Source organism: Vigna unguiculata, chromosome 6, assembly GCF_037176805.1.
Source record: "Vigna unguiculata cultivar grain cowpea cultivar isolate G323 ecotype 2 chromosome 6, ASM3717680v1, whole genome shotgun sequence".
NCBI classification, from domain to species: Eukaryota; Viridiplantae; Streptophyta; class Magnoliopsida; order Fabales; family Fabaceae; genus Vigna; species Vigna unguiculata.
In genome coordinates, this window is record NC_140797.1 from 27,042,888 (window position 1) to 27,063,857 (window position 20,970).

The following is a 20,970-nucleotide window of genomic DNA, read 5'->3' on the forward strand; positions in this document are numbered from 1 at the left end:
CAATAATAAAAAAATATAAAAACATCTTTAAGGTTAATCTCTTTGTGGTTTCTCTTTATGCTCCCCAATCTGGAGTATATTTACAAAAAATCACTTCAAGCCTCTGTTAACATTCCCAAAAAGCAAAAAAAATTTGAACACAAAAACTAAAATTCTAAACTCCACCATGGAAGACCTTTGGTTTTACATGAACTCATCATATTAAAGAAAAACTAAATGGAATGATAAGGTGTTCTAGTAAAAATGAGAAAAAAGAAAAAGAAAAGGTTGTGAATTCGATATTCTTATTAATAATTTAAATAAATAAAATTAATTTGGAGATAATATAAATATTTATTTACATATGCCCTTAAGAACAATTTTAGGAATTTCTTTTATCAACTCAATTTATAATTTTACAAGATATCATGTACCTCGATAGAAGATCTTTATTAATTCAATCTTTATTAAATGATAATTCTCTTATAACCACAAATAACATGAATACAAATTAGATTAAACAAAGAGGAATATAATAATGGAAGAAATTTATTGATAATAGATACAACTTTGCAGCCTAGAAAAACAAGCAAATGGAGAGTTGCAAAGAACCCTAGGCTTCTTCCACCCCTGTGACACACTATAACAACCAAATCTAGAAAACACATTAAGATATATGTTCATTGAGTTCACTTATTTGTTGTTGTTGTCTTATGTCACCATCTCCACATCGCTCACCACCAATGAACTCTGTTCAACCTAAACAAGTTGTCACGCTCATTGAAATCACCAGATGTGATGTTATCATTGTTATGCCTTTCTTCAACCTGATAAGTGTAGTTTAAAAACCTAGGGTTCTTAAAGGTGGAGATGGTGAGGCTGACAGCGTCACCGCCGATAACCCCACCAAGGATTTTATCCTGAGAGGTAAAAATGTTTATACCAAAACATAAGGGAAACGGAGGGTGAAGGGTGGGGTTATGGGTGTTGTAGAAGTAGGAACCAGAAAGGGAGAGTAAGGTGGAAGGGCCATGCATGATGATATCAGTGACACCTATGGTGGAGTTGTGTAGGATTAGACTGTTAATTGTGCCAGAGGCATTGAGGACAGTGACATTAACGTTGTCCTTGTGAGCAATGTCGAAGATGAATCCCATGATGTCGATGTTTGGAGGTACATTGAAGGCGAATAGCTTCATGGACGACTCGTCAGGCTCATGATCCCATCCCCATCCCCATAATAAAAATTCATCCCCATCCTCATCCCAAACCCAACGGGTATACAACTTTTGACCCATCCCCATCCCCACCGAGTAACGAGTATTTTCTTATACCCATACCCATACCCATTTTTTTATTGTTCCATATATCAATTAAATATTTTTTATAAAAAAAATTTAAAAATCACACCAACGGAATCATGATACTATCAAAATATTCAATATTAAAATAACATACTCTTTTTGATTTTCATGATGTCAAATATTAAGAAAAATATTATAATAGTATAAATCTCAAATTAAAGTATCAAATAACAACTAAATAAAATTCAAATAATTATATAAAAGCTAAAAAATTACACATTACTAAAATTTTATAATAACCAAAATATTTATTAATTTTACAAATGATCAGTGGTTTCATTTGCATTCGATCCACCTACACATAGAAAAAAAATGAAAAATTAGATATGATATAATAATTGAATGCTTGCAGTCCACATATCCGATGTAATTGCTATTCTTCCTTTATTTGTATCTATCAACTTCATAACAACTTGTTTTTCATGTTCATAGATGCCGAATATCTCTTTCTTTATCGTATTTCGTGAAGGAAGTTGAAATAATGGTTGAATTGTTGTCACGAATCTAATAAAACCAATATGGTCCACTATTGACAATGGATATTCATGCAATATAATCATTGTTGCAAGTTCCCTCTTGGCATTTTCTTCATTATAAGCTCCACAAGCCAATTCCTTTTTGCCACTTGAAATCTTAGAAAAAAGTGTTTTTTGTCCCCCTTTTCCTTTTGCTAAAGCCTTCTTTTGAATACATATGTTTGTATGATGGTGCAAGTGCTTTGTTCCATTCTTTGTTTCTCCACCAAGCAGTTTCTTGCAATAGTTACATTTAGCTTTGTATTTTCCATCAACTTTTATCTTTTCAAAGTGTTCCCACACAACACTTTTCAATTTCCCTTTCTCAGGCTCTACTTGTGTTGTTGAATGTATTTCATCATGAACTTCTGAAGGTGTTTGCGTAGATGGATTCAATGGAGATTGACTGTCATTATTGGAACTTTGAAAGGGAGTTGGTTGTTGTGAACACTGTGGTGGACTTGGTACCTGCAAATCTTGATCTCCTGTGCTCATTTTCTCTAGAAACTAACATACGTAACAAAAACAAATCAAACAAAGTAAAAAGGTTAATTTCTTTTTTAACAAAATATAAAAGGAAAACCAATAATCAAGTTTAAAAATATTTCAAATATTTTTTATACTATTAAAAATTTATATTATACCACTTAAACGAAATAACACAAATAACAAAATTAAATTAATAATAATTCAAATTTAAACATAGATTCTTCATCTTTTGATCTTGAATTAAATTAAGGATTTATGCAATTGAGCACTTAAAATTGAGAATTAAACATTATCATGAAACAAAAAATAAATAATAAATAAAATTATCATAAAGGAGTAAAGATAATTAAATGTGTGACCGAAATTTGAGAATATCCATTTGAACATAACATAACGGAAAAAAAAAATGTATAATTAAGATTATGATAAAAGGAAAAGTACCTTGAAGATCTGCTTAAACCTTAAAGAACAAGCCAAACAATTAAAAGAGAGTAAAAAAGTGTATAACCAAAGTAACAAAAAGAAGAGCTACAAAATAAGAGTCAAACATTTTCATGAAAATAAATAAATAAATAAAGATAATCAAATGTGTAACCTAAAAATTATTTCATAGAATGAAATTGAGGAACACCTATTTGAACATAACCATGTACAAAGAGTAAAAATTATGTAATAAGAAGAAGAAAAATTACCTTCAAAATTAAATCTTGAAAAACAAACCAGACAATTGAGAGAGTAAACAAAGTGTATAACAAAAAACAAAGAGAATGAGAAATATGTTATATATATATATATATATATATATATATATTATATTATATTATATTATATTATATATTATATTATTATGTATATATATATTATATGTGTGGATATCTTATGTTTATATATATATATATAATTATTTATATATATTATATTATATTATATATTATATTATTATTACTATGTATATATATTATATGTGTGGATATCTTATGTTTATATATATATATATATATATATATATATATATATATATATATATATATATATATATATTTATAGATATATATTTATTTTAAGTATATATTATATTATATTATATAATAATATAAATATAATAATATATATTATATTATTATGTATATATATTATATGTATATGAGTAGATATTTTATGCTTTTATATATATATATATATATATATATATATATATATATATATATATATATTTCTTTTAAATTTTTATAAATTTGTAATGTTATAAATTTGTTTATAAAAGATCTCACTAGTTAAATGATTAATTTGTTTTATACGTATATATTATATATATTATATTATATTATTATGTATATATATTATATGTATATTATATTATATTATATTATATTATATTATATTATATTATATTATATTATATTATATTATATTATATGTATATGTGTAAATATATATATATATATATATATATATATATATATATATATATATATAAAAGTATATTTTATTTATATGTATATATACTATATTATATTATATTATATTATATTATATTATATTATATTTTATGTGTAAATATATTATTTATTTATATATATTTTTTAGATTATTTAATAAATTATAAATAGTTTAGTAATTTAAGCGGGGACGGGTATTTGGGCGGGTATATATATATCCCCATCCCCATCCCCATCCCCAGTTGAAAATTTCGGGTATTACCCATACCCATACCCATACCCAGTCAAAGCGGGGATTCCCCGTCAAAACGGGGACGGGTTCGGGTGATACCCACGGGCACGGGTTTATTTGCCATCTCTATATGTGTAGGTCCTTTTGACAAGTTATTCGTAAAATTGTGTTGTTTGAAAAAATATTTGTTTTTAAACAGGGTTAAGTTGTCACGGGAGGACAAAGCCAATTTCTTTTTTTAAAAAGAAATAAAGTTGTCAGGTGCAAACATAATTTCTAAAAATCTGAGGTCAAAGTCGCCGTAGGGAGTCCGGTTTCACTTTTAGTTTTTTTTTTTAACTTAACAGTTTTATTTTATTTTTTCAAAATTTTCACTTTTAAGTTTTTTTTAACCTTGTAGTTTATATATATATATATATATATATATATATATATATATATATATATATATATATATATATATATATATATTTTACAAAAGTTTGTTAACACTAGAGATTAAATTTATTTTTTTTTGTAATTATTTTTGATTGGTACAATAAATTAATTTAATAAAATACATTAGATAATACAAATAACATAATATAAATTACATAATAAAAATGACATATTAAAAATTTCTAGCCTAAAAATGACATAATAAAAATGAACTAGAAAATTGGATAAAACAATAAATTACTGACGATAGAGACAATTGCCCCTATGATGTCATTCATTTCTATAATATGAACATTTACTTTGTCTGTTGAGATTTGGTTCATCCATCTCATTATGGATCGATCCTATTAGTTGGTGGTCTCTCCCTTACCCTACGGCGCATGTTTGGATCTGGAATAAAATTTGGGCCAGTGTATATGGACCAATATTCTTTATTACTAACTGGATGAAACTATATTTCATATGCTTTGTTGATGTTGTAAAGGCTATAAACTGGATGGATGTATGGGGTTAGGTCTATATGCAAGAAAGAGCAGACAACTATTACGTGATGACAAGGTAGTCGAAGAGCTTGAAAATGACCACAATCACACCACCAATCATTTAATTTAACTGTAAAAGACATTGGTAGGCGGTGATCATGTGGAGAAAACATCTCTTGAACTTGAAATTCATTATTTTCTCTTGAGTATCGACGCACTTGACACATTCCCGCTTGTTGTTGATTCTTTCTAATTATAGCATTAATTTCCTCGGGATACTGGTGGCCTGCTTGTAACATGGAGTTTGCCTTAACCCCTATCTCAACAAACCATGTTCTGGTCCTTTCAAATATTGCCTTAATTAGAGCACAAATTGGTAATGAACGGGCTCTTTTTAAAATAGCATTCATACATTCTGCCAGGTTTGTTGTCATGTGTCCAAATCTACTACCCCAATCGTAGGCCTGAGTCCACTTTTGTAGTGGTATCATGTCGATCGAAGATGCCACTTCTGGTGAATGAGATCTCAATGTCGTCAATTTAGCATCCAATATGGGTTGTTTGACCTCGTAAGCTGTAAAAATGCAATTATATTAGTTAGTTTAATTATTGAATACTTTCGATGAATAGGTAATATGGTGAATGAAAGAAAAATTTTATTACCCATATTCTTTAACCGGCTTTTCAACTCGTGATTCTTGAATTTTTTGTTGAAATTCGAAGAAATATGACGTATGCACTATACTGATTGCAGTCCATCTACTTCCCATTGTACTTCTTCAAATTGTAGAGCCACTAATATGTCTTTCCCCCTATCTGTTATCAAGCAGAGGTTTGATTGTGGTGTAACGTGCTCCCTTAAGAGTTGAAAAAACCATATTAAGGCTCCTTTGTTTCTCCTTCCACTATCGCGAAGGCCAAAGGGAATATATTACGTGACCCATCTTGAGCTAGTGCTGTTAGCAATGTCCATTGATATCTTCCTGTGAGAAATGTGCCATCTACTTGGACAACTAGCTTGCAATAATTAAACCCTTGGATGCATGGTCCAAAATACCAAAATACGCGTTCCATAATATAGCAAGAAGGGTTAGGTTGGCCACTTACAAGTACATGAGCTTCAGTGCATTGAATTATTGTGCCGAGATTACTTTCTTGTACGACTTGATACCACCTGGGAAGTTCATTGTAAGACTCTTCCCAATCTCCAAACTCCTTAGCAAGTGCTTTTTGCTTACCATTCCAAGCTTTGTCATATGAAACTGAATATCTAAAACGATTTTTTATTTCAGCTATCAAACTTTTGATAGGTATGGAAGGATTTTCCTTTATAGAGTTCATCACAATAGAACCAATTTGGTTGGAATCAAGATTGAAATGATCTACAGGTTGCATGGTTGACAAACACATGTGTGATCCGTCAATCTTTCTAATTTCCCAATTGAAACTCCGCTTGCTATAAGAAGCTCGTAAACGCCACGGGCAACCTTTTTTGTAGTCGACACATCGACATATAAATTTATCAGATTTGCTCTCAACAACCACAAATCTATAACCATTATCGATATGGTATTGCTTGATATATGACATTGTGGACTCTTTTGTGTCAAAAGACATGCCGATACATAGTGAATTTTCACTAACTGGAGTTGAAGCTTCAAATGAGGTGTGACTTGATGAGCCACTATGATCCGTTGTAGGGATTGTGTATTGGTTGGTAACCAACTCATCTTCACTAAAATCAGACAACATATCAGGATATTGACTCAATTGATCGGCCATTGTGTGCAAATTTGGTGAAGAGATGAATAATAATATTAAGCTAAGAAAATTTTGAATGAGACTCGCATGTTAGTAAATTAGGTGTTAATGGTATAAATAGATACAGAAACCGCTATTAATGTCAACGACTTTGTCATAAAAATTTCACTAAACCCATATTTAATGCACAAAAGGTACTATTAATACCAACACTTCATTAATTGAAACTGGTGCATGTCAGGATGTCTTTGGTGTGGTAATTAAATGAAATTGTCACCTGTCCTAGCGACATCAATTGGTTGTCGTCCGCATTGATGACGACTTCTAATTGGGTGTCATCCGCATTGATGGCAACTTTCCTTCCTAAATCACTGACACCATCACGCACGCACATTTATTTTCTTTGACTGTGAAAGCCTGCACTGCACCACGGGATTCAGGTAAATAGGGGAATTAAGAAATTTCTCCTACTCCCTATGCCATGCACAGTATAAACATTGCATGCAGTGGTCTAAATTGGTGCCACCTTTGGCAGCTTTTAAGCTTTATTTGACTGCCCTTATAACCACATTCAACGAAAAAATCAATGCATTGAATAATAATTGATTGAGGACAACTGGATTGTGCATTCACGTCAATAAAATGCTAGCATTGGTTCAAATTCATCAATTTGGTTTGCTGCATTGTACTTGCATTGACAGAAAATAGTTTCCACTTGCGCATTGGGAGAGGATTCAAGACTTCAACACTTGTTTTGTTGCTTCTACTTTCAAGGTTCATGTCTTTCACTTACCGTTATTTAACATTTAATTTGTTTTTTTGCAATTAATTTCCAAACTTATCTTCTAACTTTTGTTAATTTATTTTCTCTTTGAAATATGATTTCTTGTCACGTTTAGCATGACACAAACGAACATATCACTCATGACTTATGGGAAGGGAAGGAACGAGTTCTTAGACCGAGAAGAGCTAAAGTTTGGGTACTAAACAACCAAGACATAATTGATCCACGTGTGATAAATTTAATTCAACAGGTTGGATTCGGACACGCCTTGTATATTCCAGACATGGATGTCAACCACTTCCTCATCACTTCCTTATTAGAAAGGTGGAGATCAGAAACTCACACATTCCACTTCCCACATGGAGAGACCACTATGACACTAGAGGATGTAGTCGTCCTCCTTGGTCTACCGATAGACGGAGATCTGTTCATTGGTCCCACTATGGTTGAAGACATATTCTCCACCTTCCATGAACATCTAGGGGTAATTCCACCACCGACGATGATAAGAGGGAACTCAATTAAAGTATCTTGGTTAAATAATACTTTCCAATAGCTTCCACCGAATGCAAACAATAATGTTATTTCTCAATATGCGAGAGCGTACATTCTAACATTGATTGGAAGCATTTTAATGCCAGACATGTCTACAGCTAGGGTACATGTCATGTATCTACTTAAGTTAGCTGACTTGAATGCGGTCGGGAATTATAGTTGGCGGATGCAGTTTTGGCCTGTCTATATTGTGGCCTAGATAATGGCATTCACCTAAGCCAAGAAAATATTGGTGGATGCATGATTCAGTTACAATGTTGGGCTTGGGAGATGATTACTTTTATAGCTCCACAACTTCAGTCTTTAAGTGATGAGGAGATGGTTGATGGGGATGGTTTCCTCGTCTGTAGAAGGTAAAAGCTAACTTTTAAATTAATTTTTTTTCTTGTAATTTAACTAACTTGAAATTGGTACACTTTTTTTAGGTGGATGAACCTAACGCAACGAATAAATCCAACTTCAATTTCAGTTAGTGAATTTTGGTTGAGATTTGATCAAATACGTACAAGACAGGTAATAGTGAAGGTAATTGAAAGATTTTTGTTTTTTAACATTTGAAACTAATGTCTACAATTTTGTTTCAATTCTTGTGGAGGCCTTACATTCAAAACGAAGTTAGTCGATTGATTGTGGTTGACATCCCTCTGATGTCCAGAGTAACAGTCCCAATAATTTGCTTTGCGACAATAGAAATCCATCAGGCAGATAGGGTCATGTGTCAATTTGGTTTAAGACAAAAAATTCCACCTAACCAGGTTAACTTGGATCAAGTTCACAGGGATAACTTGAGGGGGAGAAATGACAAAGATTGGGTAGCACATCATCACCAGTGGATTGCAATTTGGAATGATCGACAAAATTGGATCATTCAAGGTACACCGTTTAGCGAAAACGGCCATTTGAATGATCAAACACCATATATGCAGTGGTACATAAACCACACTATTTGCTATATATCTCCATCCACAAAATCTTCTGGCGATGAGGTTATTTTTACTACAATGTTGTGCATCTGTTTATCATACATACTTATTCATGGCAATAACCCTACTATTTATTTTACAGTATGATATGTCACAAGAACCTTCCCAGCCTGCTTCACAACCCTACACTGGCCATGTTAGGTCTTCTCCAGATTTTATACATCATCCCCACCAATTTTTGAGACAGTCGCGTATGGGTCAGGGTCAAATGTTTGGACATTCACATCCTCAATTTGGCAACCCATCAAACACCTCATTCCAACACATCCCTTCCTCATATGGTTTCTTCCCGCATCAGTCAAGTTATGGTGCTGGTCCATCACATATGTCTGGCACCACAACCATGACACCACCATTTGCCCATTATCTAGGATCTACATCATCAATGTCATTCTATCCTCCACCAATGCCTTCCCAATCACCACAAATAACGGTTCACCATCCGTAGAATCCCTAAAGTCATCAAGATGAGGATGATGATGATGATGATGATCAACCACAACAACAACAACCACCAAGACGACCTAACAAACCCAGAAGATGACCAACATGTGAAACTGAAGGACATAGACGATTGTCTTATTAATTTCTACTAACTTAATTATTGTACTTTAATTTTTAATCAATGTTAAAATATATTAATGTTTATTTTTATTTTTATTCCATTTTTTTTACCACTTATTGTTCAAAAAAAAACCTAAAAGTGAAGTCGTCAACTGTGAAGACGACTTCAACCTCAGATTTCCAGAAATTGTGCTTGCACTTAACGACTTTGTTTTCTTAAAAAAAAATGAAACCGGCTGGGGGGAGGATGATTGCACCTTTAATGTCGTCCTCCCTCATGACGACTTAACCCTGTTTCACAAAAAACAAAATTCAAACGATCCAATTTTACAAATAACTAACTGGTCAAAAGGACCCAAAAATACAAAAAAAGTCAGCTATGTGAAAAGAGAATATAGAAATGAGAAAACAATGTGGTAGTTGAAAAGTAAAAAGGTAATATGAATATATCCCCCAATTAAAATGAATAATGTTGGTCATTATACTTTATAATTATATTTTTGTTATCATATTTATAGTACTTAATGGTAAAATTTCAATCCAACACATTTTAATAATACGATTTTACGTACAAAATTACCAAAATAAAATACATGAATAATTTTGTAAATATATTAGAGACTAATTTAGACACGTAACAAACATTTTTATAATTAATATGAAAGATTAATTTAAACTTTAATTTTTAAATTAGTTGTAAATTTTTATTTATAATAAAATCTATTTTACATATTTATAATTTTAATTTACAAATTAATATTTAAATTTATCATTATAATAATTAATTATCTTTTATTTCTAAAATTAGTTGATATTTAATTATTTTCTTGTAAACAATATAACTATAATAAGAATGATTAATTTTAGTATTAATATGCAAAAAAACATTTTTTATTAAATATGATTAATTATTTGAATAATGAAAAACATATAACTCCTATTGAGAAAAAGATTTCAAGTACAAAAGAAACATTTTACTTCAGATTTAAGGTCAAATTACATCACCAATGTGAATGCAAGAGATGTAAAATACCATGACCTTTTACATTTAATATAGACGTGAAATGAAAAATAATGTTTACACTTACATTCATAAACATGTTGGGTAATTTTATGTCGGATTAATATTGACTAATGTATAAGCTTCTAAGAGGATATATGACAATTAAGATTTACATCGGTTTCGAGAAATCCAATGTCATTTATAACCACAAGGTTTAATCATGTCCTTGGTCCCCATTTTAGTGTCAAAATCTCAATTTGGTACCCCAATTTTTAAAAGTCTCAATGTGGTCCCTTTTTTGTTAAAACGTATCACGTTTGCCCTTTCTATTAAGTTTGGATAAATGTTGTTTGTGGTTGTTGAGGTGGACTTTTGTTACTGAAACATGTCAATTACATGTGGAATGGCGTGCAAAAATATTGTTATTTAAGCCAACAACAATGTTGGATTTGGAATCCCTAAATTTCTTTTCATTTTCTCCTATCTTCCCTCATGAATCCAGCCAATTGTGGGTCCTTTCAAGTCCAAATGTTAGAGGAAAGCATAAGCGTAGCGTCAATTTTTGCAATGGTGGTAGGTGTAGAAGCATCAATGTCATGCCCAATTGTTATTGTGGGGATAAGGCAATGTTGAGAACTGCGAAAACAGCCAAGAACAAAGGGGAAAGATTTTGGGGTTGTCCAAACTTTAAGGTAATGTTAATTTGTAATTTGTGTATTGTTTTTGTGTAATGTTTTTGTGTTTTTTGATAAAGACAAACATTAATGGTATATTTGCATCAGAGTGGAGGTGAAGAGTGTGGTGGGTGCAATTACTTCAGCTGGTTTGTTGAGTATGGGATCGAAGAAGGGGGTTCTGCAAGCACGATTGTGATTGAAGATAAATGTTGTGGGGATGTGAAGAATGAAGAAAAGGTTGGTGGCAATGTGAAGATTGAAGAAAATGCTGTTAGGAGTGACACAAATGAAGCGTTAGCTGGTGGTAGTCTCAATTCCCAAGAAATGAGAAGGAGTTGCGTAATGGCCCAAGAAGTGGTTGCTGATATCAAAATATGTATTAAGTCATTAGAAAAAAGGATTAAGGTGTTGATTAGTGTGGTTTGTGTTTGCGTTGTAGTGAACATGATTAGTGTGTTTTTGTTGTTGAATTAGAATTAGTGTGTGACCTACCAGAGGTGTTATTATAATGCGCAGGGGTAGATTCTGTTGCAGCACATCTTTAATGCAGTAGTTTTTGTTGTTTATGTAAGGTTTCGAAAGTGAATGAATGGTATCAGTATTTATTTTACAAGATTTGGCACCACAACTTTAATGCACTGGCTTTAATGCACCTGTACTGAAACTTAAATTTCATATGCAAAAGGTGAAATTAAATTGGACAAGAATTGGATATATAAATAAAGTGTTTCAACAGTAAATGTTTAACATGTGTGAAGGAAGTGGACCACTATTACAGAACTGAAATGCACAAAAAAGTGGTCCCCCAATAACCAATTACACATAATGACAAAATATATTAGTCCAATAGTACATAAATTGTCTTTCAAAAAGCTAATTATAGACCAAAGCTACAAAATTTTATAATACAGAAAGCACATGTAGTCATGGTTTCCATATGCGTCCCCTCCTTGCATTCAGTTTTGGCCTCATCATTGCTTTTCCACGCCCATGTGTTCCTTGCTGAGAATGTTAAGCAGAAGCCCTTGGTGCTGCAATAGTCTGCACACTTGATTGAGTAGAAGCACCACGAGTTATGCCTTGGTGTGATGGTTAGAATGTGGTTGTGATGCTGGAGTAGTAGGTTGTGCAGCTTGTGAATGTGGTTGTGATGGTGCAGGGGTTGGCTGTTGTGATGGCTGAGTAGAAGCCTGAGGTCTAGGGGTTAGTTGTTGTGATGGTGGCTGGGATGACTGAGTAGAAGGTAAAGGTGCATTGGTTGGTTGTTGTGATGGTGGCTAGGATGACTGAGTAGAAGGTTGAGGTGCAGGGGTTGGTTGTTGTGATGGTGCCTGGGGGCAATGTCTCCTATTATGGCCAAGTTCCCTACATATATGACACCTCTTGCGTAACCTTGCTTTGCTCATTTGTGTCTCATCTTTTCTTAGCTCCCATTCTTGCAATCTTCTCTTCTTTTTTAGTCTACCTGGCAATGCTCTTTTGGGAGGAGGCAAAGTATCTGGATAGGGTGTAACCTCCCACACCTTTTGGCCATTGATTGGGTATATGATGGATGCATATGTCTCTTTATACGTGGACTTCTTATACCAATTGGAGATGAAATCTTCTCTATTTATGTTTAGAAACCTCATGGTTGCTAAGGCATGACAGCATGGTATCCCAGTGATGCTCCACTTCTTGCATGTTCACCACAAACTTGTCCCCAACATGTGATGCATGCCTCACTTCAAAAATTTTATCTGATGACCAACTGCAAAGTTTTGGAAGAACATCATATAAGTAGTTATATAGAACTTGTTTGTACAATGAAAATGGAACTATAGCACAAGGAAATTTACCTAGGAATCCAGTGCCTTATCAACTGTGTTTCTAAGCGATATCTTGTCAGGATTTTGGGATAGATGTTCCCTTCATATGATGCAACTTTCTTTCTGTTTTTAGCCCATATATGCATCATGTATAGCCTTATTTCCTCCAACATTGTAATTATTGGCCTGCCCCTAGATTTCACTAGAACACTGTTAAATGCTTCAGAAATGTTGTTAACCAATGTGTCACATTGGGTAATGGTTGTGAATCTAAAGCATGACCAAAACCTGCTCCACAATAATTACATGATTACTATCCTAGGTGTTAACCAAAAGTACAAACAATGATAGTGTTCAAAACATACCTTGGTAGAATTGCCAGCAAGTATTTAAAGGCATCTTTGTTCACATCTTTGATGTTCAAATTTTTACCTGGAATTTTTTTCCTGAAATTGGCGTAAAGGTGCCTAACACAAAATCTTTGATCTACTCCAGGGAGTAGATGTTGTATAGCTAGTAACAACTCCTGACGTTTGAATGACACAAAATAAATGTTAGTAGGGAAATTATTTATAAATTTAGATATAACAGATTACTGAACATGTGATTGTACCTTTTGTTGGTCTAAAATCCAAGTACATCTTGTACATAATTGTGTCCCACCAATGTCCTCAGTAAGGAACTCCAAAAACCAGGTCTAAGAATCCTTATTTTCGACCTCCACCACAACATAAGCAATAGGTAACATTTGATCATTTTTGTCTCTTCCAACAGCAGTTAATAACTCTCCTCCATACTCCCCTTTTAAAAAGCATCCATCTAGTCCAATAATGGGCCTGCACGACATGAAACTGTCTTTGCATGCTTTGAAACATGCATAAAACCTTTGAAAGATAGGTTAACCTTCATTCTCATGGACCTTTAGTTTGACTGTATTAGTTCTAAGAAGTTCATGTGCATAATCATACAACCTCTTGTATTGTTCTGCAAATGACCCATCAACATTCTCTACGGCCATTGCCTTTACCCTATAAGCCATACACCTAGAAATACCTATGTTATACTTATTGCTAACCTTTTCTCGAATGTCCACAACCTTGGTATTTGGATTAGATCTAACTGTCTTCTCCAATATCTTACTTAGCCATTTAGAATTAATTAAATGAATATTAAATTCTCTGATTTTCCTCAATTGCCACGTGTTCACTAATTTCATATACCCACAGTATGCATACCACGAACATTTTCCATTTGCACCAACACATTTAACTCTAATTCTTCTTTTATCACTTTTCAAAATTTTGAGACATCTCCCATTTTCCAAAGCATAGGTTCTAATGGCTTCCACAAATTCTGGCTTCTCAACGAAATATGTACCAACCTCCCACTTATATTCACTCTTGGATTTGGGCATTAAAAATGTTTCAAATTTCCCATAACCCTTTTCACCCTTATCTGTTTCATCAAGATCACCTTCATGAATAGGTTGATCACTGTCCAATTCCTCTGAATGTCACTCATCATCTGACAACCCTCTATCTTCTATCACATGCGGGATGTCACTCTCCTCACTTGCTGTATCATAACCCATGTTAGTCGTAGATGGGCCACCCAATTCCTCTCCAATGCTTCCCACCTCAACATGTACACTACCCTGCCATTTATGAGGTTCGTGCTCTATATCCGAATCAATTAAGACATCTATTAATCCTTCATCATGATGACAATGAACACTCTCATCAATACTTCCATCAAGTCCAGAATCACTCCAACTCTCCACATGAGCAAATCTATCACCACCCTCAACTAATCCTTCAGTTGTACCAAGATTATCTAAACCAACTTTATCTTCCCCATCAGCTTCAGGTTGCAAAGGTTCAGGTTCAACAGGTTGAGGTTCAGCCTCTCCCACCTTATCTAACTCACATTCACCCTGAACACAACCATGTAGCTGAGTTCCTTTTTGTGACTGACCTTCATCTCCAGCCACCTTATCCAAATCAAACTCAGCAACACCATCCTATTTTTCACCACCCAACTCACCACCTTGGCCCACATCACCACCATCTATTGTGCCACTATCGGGGACATCTCTAATAGCGGCACTAATGGTGATGGTTGCAGATGTTGGCAACTATTTGCGCTGACGTCGGTTTTGGTAAGGATAAACTTCCCAAATTCTAAGTCTCTACATCAATGCATACCAAAGCACACATACTTTAAAAGGATTTTCCCATTAAAATACATTAATCCTTCTCAATTCACAATTTCATACATCATTGTATTGCAAAAGTTCATATCATCCCCACACATTCGCAAAACCCCAAAGTAATTTACACAATAACTTAACAACGCATATGCAAATTGGTTGGCGGCTTTAAAAAATAAAACTGCAACTTATACAAAACTCCAAAAATTATGTTCTAACATTCAAATGAAAGATAATTGAATCAAGAATTCAATGCAAAAAGAATCAATCCAATTGGGTACCTATAGAAAAAGTTATGCACTAAACAAATGACAAAGGTCAAAGTTGCCAACAACCTAATCTACGGGAACATTACAAGAAAAAAAACTACTTTCACTATACACTTTCAAACAAAGATCACATAGATATAAACAAAGCATCATGTGTCTAGGACCTACTGTAAAAATTTCAGCTCGATCTGTCAGTTAATGAAGCAAGAATTCAAAATTTTCCTTGATGACTTAAAGTTAGAAAGCCCAACTTGCCCAGCGAGATATTGGGATCGTCTAACAAGTCTTCATAATGCAGAAACTCGAATTTTGCAATTTGACAGCGTCAAATGAACCTAAAACCCATTTTAAGCCTTATTTAAGTTAGAAACATTTCTAATTCCTCGTTACAAACTCAATGTCCATTAAATTTATCTTAAATCACATGCATTGAACAAAACCCCAAAATTTTTCTAACCCATACATACCTAAACATGAAATTATGGATTTTTCATCTAACACCCACAAAGAACAACATCAACCGATCATTTTGAGCTACTAAGCACAACATCAATACAGAACTAGACATTCAAACAAAATCATCATGCAAAAAGTAAGGTTTAACTTCCCTCACCTTTGAAGATAGACTTGAACTCTAAGAACCTCCAAGGCACCTTCGAACTCGTGAAAGTTCAACCTCAACCCCAAACAAGAAACTAATCAGTATGAATCAATGGCTTTGTTGTGAGGAACGATTCTACGATCTCAATTCTATAAACAAACAAACAAACAAACAAAGCATGAGGAATAGAGGTTCAAATATGGAGATAAAGGAGATGGAGTTAAGAGAAAGGAATAAAGGGTTTCTGCTTCTCTTTTTGAAAACAAAAGGCTTGGAAATTTAGGATTATTTAGGAAAAAAGAATTTACAAGGTTTTACAACTGGAATTAGCACCACTCCTCTTGTCTTTGTCATCGGAAGTTTCTCCGTTAATCACCGTAGATGCTACCACTTCGACTCACACATGAGCATCTCAACCAATCCTGCTACCTTAAACACTCATAGGAGATCAAAGGCAGCAGTTCGAAAGCCCCTAGTTGCATTATGGTGGCATCGATGAGGAAGAATGGAGGAGCACCACTGCCTCTCTTCACGATGGGAAGAAGATGATGTCATCGGCTCCGGTGACGTTCAAAATCTAAGCGATGACCTGACCGAGATGCAATGAGGAGCGACTGTTCTGACCTGCATGCAAGAAGAAACCCTAAACGAGAGAGAATGCTTTGAGAAACATCTGTTAGTGTTTTTATAAATAATATAAAATAAAATCTACTTTCTATATCGTTTGTAACTAGAATCGATATAGAAAGTTTTCTTCTTTATTATAAAAATGTCTATACGCCCACTTTCTATATGGGCTATGCTAGAACTAGTACATAAAATTTTCTTCTTTATTACAAAAATGCCACCAACCCACTTTTTATACTAGTTATAACTACAACTAATGTAAAATGTGTTATCTTGTTTACAATTTGCCACTGCATTACTTATTATAGCAAGTGGATTATAATCGGTATAAAAAGTCGTTACAAAAAAGTGATTTTTGCACTATTACCTCTAGTCTAATTTAACTTAGAAGACCTAATGTTACAAATATAGTGATAAACTTAAATATACTTTACAAGTTGGAGAAGATATATTTCCCACTTTTGAAACATGCTACTAAATATAATGTTGTTTTTAGTCAAACTAAAAGAGTAGAATGTCTAATACAAGTTAATGAGAGCTTCTTGATTGTCGATTGGATAAAAATAAAATTAAGTTATCAGATCCAAAGTCATCTCTCAACAAATTCAATTTAATTTTAATAAATATTGTATGGAGAATTAAGTCTTAAGAGGTAATTCTAAAAAATTAAAACACTCCTATTTGTCTTGTTTTTCGCATGGAAGGTGATCTTGAATGGGTGGCCATAAGAGATAATTGAAGTCTTAGGTTAACAATAGTAGTAATATATATATATATATATATATATATATATATATATATATATATATATATATATATATATATAATTATTACCTAACGATAGGTAGTAATTACCGAATGATATATCTGTCGGTAATTATTGAAAGGCATAATTTGTCAGTAATATCATGCGTCAAAGAAGAGAAGACGGGAGAAACAAAAGAAACAGATTAAGCGATTGCCGACAACATAGTTTCAAATGGAGGAGAAGATGTCTCAGAAGTAGCAAGCGAGGTGGGAAGGAACCACCGCAACCCAAGGAAGCATGGTGGCCTGCAACGACTACCACAGTGTGAAGGAAACCTACAATGACTTAATCGCATGGATGAAGGAGGCGTGCATGGGGGACCAGTGTGTTTCTGGTTCTTGCACGAATGAGAGAAGTAGCAATGTAGCAATGCTACATCAACGTTAGGAAGGCCTCTGGTATAGGTCGATGTCGTCGCCAATGATCGTGGGATACACAAAGAATAGTTGCCGCAAGTTTTCATTTAAGTGACAACGTAAGGTTTGGGAAAGGAGTAGACAACTAAGGTTTTTCAAGGTTCATCAATTTTTCCATTGGGCCAACATTTTAATTTGACCAAATTAGGATTTTTAATATATTTTTAAACATATTATAAATTAGATATTTTATGACACCATTTAAAACTAATTATGATATCTTGGAAATATGATTTATTAGAGACGTATAGGGATGACAACGGGGTGAGGCGGGAACGGGTTTCGCTCCCATTCCCATCCCCGTAGAAAATAATAATCCATATCCCCATACCCAAACCCAATGGGTATCAAACTTTTGTCTCATCCCTATCCCCACTGGGTAACGGGTATAATCTCATACCCATACCCGTACCCATTTTCTTACTACTTCAATATTAATTTTAATTAATTTTTATAAAATAAAAAAAAATTACGGTAAAGGAAACATAATATTATCAAATATTCAATATTAGGAGGATGGTTGTTTCTTCGATATCAAATGCTTTGAAATTAATTATAATTGTTTACATTAATCTTATATTAGAATACCAAACAAAATTTCATGAGAAAAAAATATTTATTAAATTTGTAAACATTAATGAAACCTAGCTGATAAAATTTAAAAATATTTTTAAGAAAATATAAAGGGAAAACAAATATTCAAATTAAAATATATTTTTAATGTTTGTTTACTTCAATTTTTTAAATCCTAATGAATCTCTTTTTTATACACTGATAAAAGTTATAATACACCACTTAGTCAAAATGACGCAAAGAACAAATAATAAACATAATAATAAAATTTTGACATAGATCTTCTATCTTTTGAACTTCAATATATGTTAGATGGTGATAAAAAAATATTCATGGCGATTACATTAAATTTTTATATTGTAGTAAATAAAAGTTATTTATACAATTATATGAAAAATTACAGTATGATTGATAATGAGTTAGAAAATAAAAAATAATTAGATAAAATTATCAAATAATATTCTACATGATGAAAATAAACAACAAATAAAAATATTAAAAAATTAACATATGTGTGTCTTTGAAATAATTTAAGAGACTATTGAAAGAAATCGCACAAAGAAAAACAAATGTATAATTAAGGGTATGATAAGATGAAAAATACCTTAGAGATCTAAGAAAAATTTTCAAATATCAACATATATACTCAATGGTTGAGAAATAACGAAAATTGTTTTAGCGAAACAAAACAGTTCTTCAAATAAAACAAAAATTAATAATAATAAGTAAAGAATTTTATTTTATATTACCTAGTAAATGAAATGCTTATGCTATTAAACACTTAAATTGAGAGTATTAAAATTTTCATGTAAAAGGAAAATAAACAATAAATAAAAATATTAAAAAATAATAGAAATATTCAAATGTGAGACATAATTTTTTTTTAATTGACATACATCATTTTAACATAATTACATAAACGTTATGATAAGATAAGAAAATATATTGAAGATGTGAATGAGTTTCATGACAAACCAAATAATTAGAAGAAATAAAAACATATATATATATATATATATAGGGTTATTTAATTAATTGTAACAATTTAAACGATAACGAAGATATGGCGGCACGGGTATTATGGCAGGGATATATACATCCCCATACCCAATTGAAAAAGGTCGGAGATTCCCCATGCCCAGTCAATGCGGAGATTCTCCGTCAAAACAGGAACGGATTCAAACAATACCCACCAAAATAGATTTATTTGCCATCTCTAGAGACATAGATAAGAAGAGAGATAAAAATAAAAATAAGTGTGTAATAATTAATAGAAACAAAAATCTTACATTATAAAAAAAGAATATTTAAAACAAATGTCTCTATAACTAAAATTATTTTTATTAAAAATAATTAAATTATGAATTAACACAAAAATTAAAAGAGCAACAAAAAAAATTAGTACTAAGAGTGATAAAATCTTATACTATAAAAAAATTTGAATAAAAATTTATCTATAATTAAAATTATTTTTATCAATAAAATTTAAATGAATTAAGTAATTAATTACAAAATAATAATAAAGTATTAATAATTAATAGATACAAATCTTATATTATAAAAGAAAGAAAATTTGAAACAAATGTTTTTCAAGAACCAAAATTATTTTAATGAATAAAATTTAAATTAATTAATTAATTAATTAATTAAAATAAAAGTTAAAAGATAATAAAATATTAGTAATTAATAGTAATAAAAATTTATATTAAAAAATAAAAAATAAAATAAAATAATTTTTTTTATAACTAAAATTATTTTTAATAAAAAGATTTAAAAGAATTAATAAATTAATTAATTAACACAAAATAAAAAATTAATAACTAAGAGTGAATTTGGTATAAACATTTATCTATCATTAAAATTAATTTTCTTAATTAAAATTAGGTTAAAATACCTTTTTGGTCCCAATTTTCGTCAAGGATTTTCAAATAAGTCCTAATTTTGGTTTTGTATTCAAATAGGTCCCAATTTTCGTCAATTTTGTTCAATTGGATCCTTTTTCGCTAACATCATTTAAATTATTAACGGCCATGAACAGTGACTGCCACGTGTAACTCATTGGTTTTTTTGAATTTTTTTTATTTTTATTTGTTTTCTAAATTTTTTTTAAATTTTTTTTTAAATTTTTTTTAAATTTTTTTAAAATTTTTTTTAAATGTACATGTGTCAATCCAATAGCCTACCACGTGTCACTTCGTGGTTTTTTTGAATTTTTATTTTATTTTTTTAAATATTTTTTATATTTTTTTAAAATATCCACGTGTCAACCCTATAGCGTGCCACGTGTCAAAGTTAATGTTCTATATTCAATTTGGTCCCTATATTTGTTATTTTTGTTCAATTAGGTCCCAATTTTTGTTAACATTAACCAATTTGGTCCCTCTCCAAATTAAA

At 31.7% G+C, this 20,970-nt stretch overlaps 3 protein-coding genes across 3 annotated transcripts; all 3 read right to left on the reverse strand.

Moving 5' to 3' along the window:
- Window positions 1-713: 713 nt before the first annotated feature.
- On the reverse strand, window positions 714-1,178 carry LOC146885707 (uncharacterized). The gene has a single exon (XM_085675057.1). It carries the CDS (start codon window positions 1,176-1,178, stop codon window positions 714-716), a length of 465 nt encoding a protein of 154 aa, XP_085531183.1.
- Window positions 1,179-4,907: 3,729 nt separating this feature from the next.
- On the reverse strand, window positions 4,908-6,720 carry LOC146885708 (uncharacterized). Its single transcript, XM_085675058.1, has 2 exons — window positions 5,874-6,720; window positions 4,908-5,512 (listed from the first exon to the last, which is right to left on the reverse strand). Exons 1-2 carry the CDS (start codon window positions 6,718-6,720, stop codon window positions 4,908-4,910), a joined length of 1,452 nt encoding a protein of 483 aa, XP_085531184.1.
- A 5,822-nt stretch (window positions 6,721-12,542) lies between these two features.
- Window positions 12,543-14,487, reverse strand: LOC146885709 (uncharacterized). Its single transcript, XM_085675059.1, has 5 exons — window positions 13,977-14,487; window positions 13,439-13,505; window positions 13,104-13,343; window positions 12,892-13,015; window positions 12,543-12,788 (listed from the first exon to the last, which is right to left on the reverse strand). The coding sequence occupies exons 1-5, from the start codon at window positions 14,485-14,487 to the stop codon at window positions 12,543-12,545; spliced, it is 1,188 nt and encodes a 395-aa protein (XP_085531185.1).
- Between the last annotated feature and the right edge of the window lie 6,483 nt (window positions 14,488-20,970).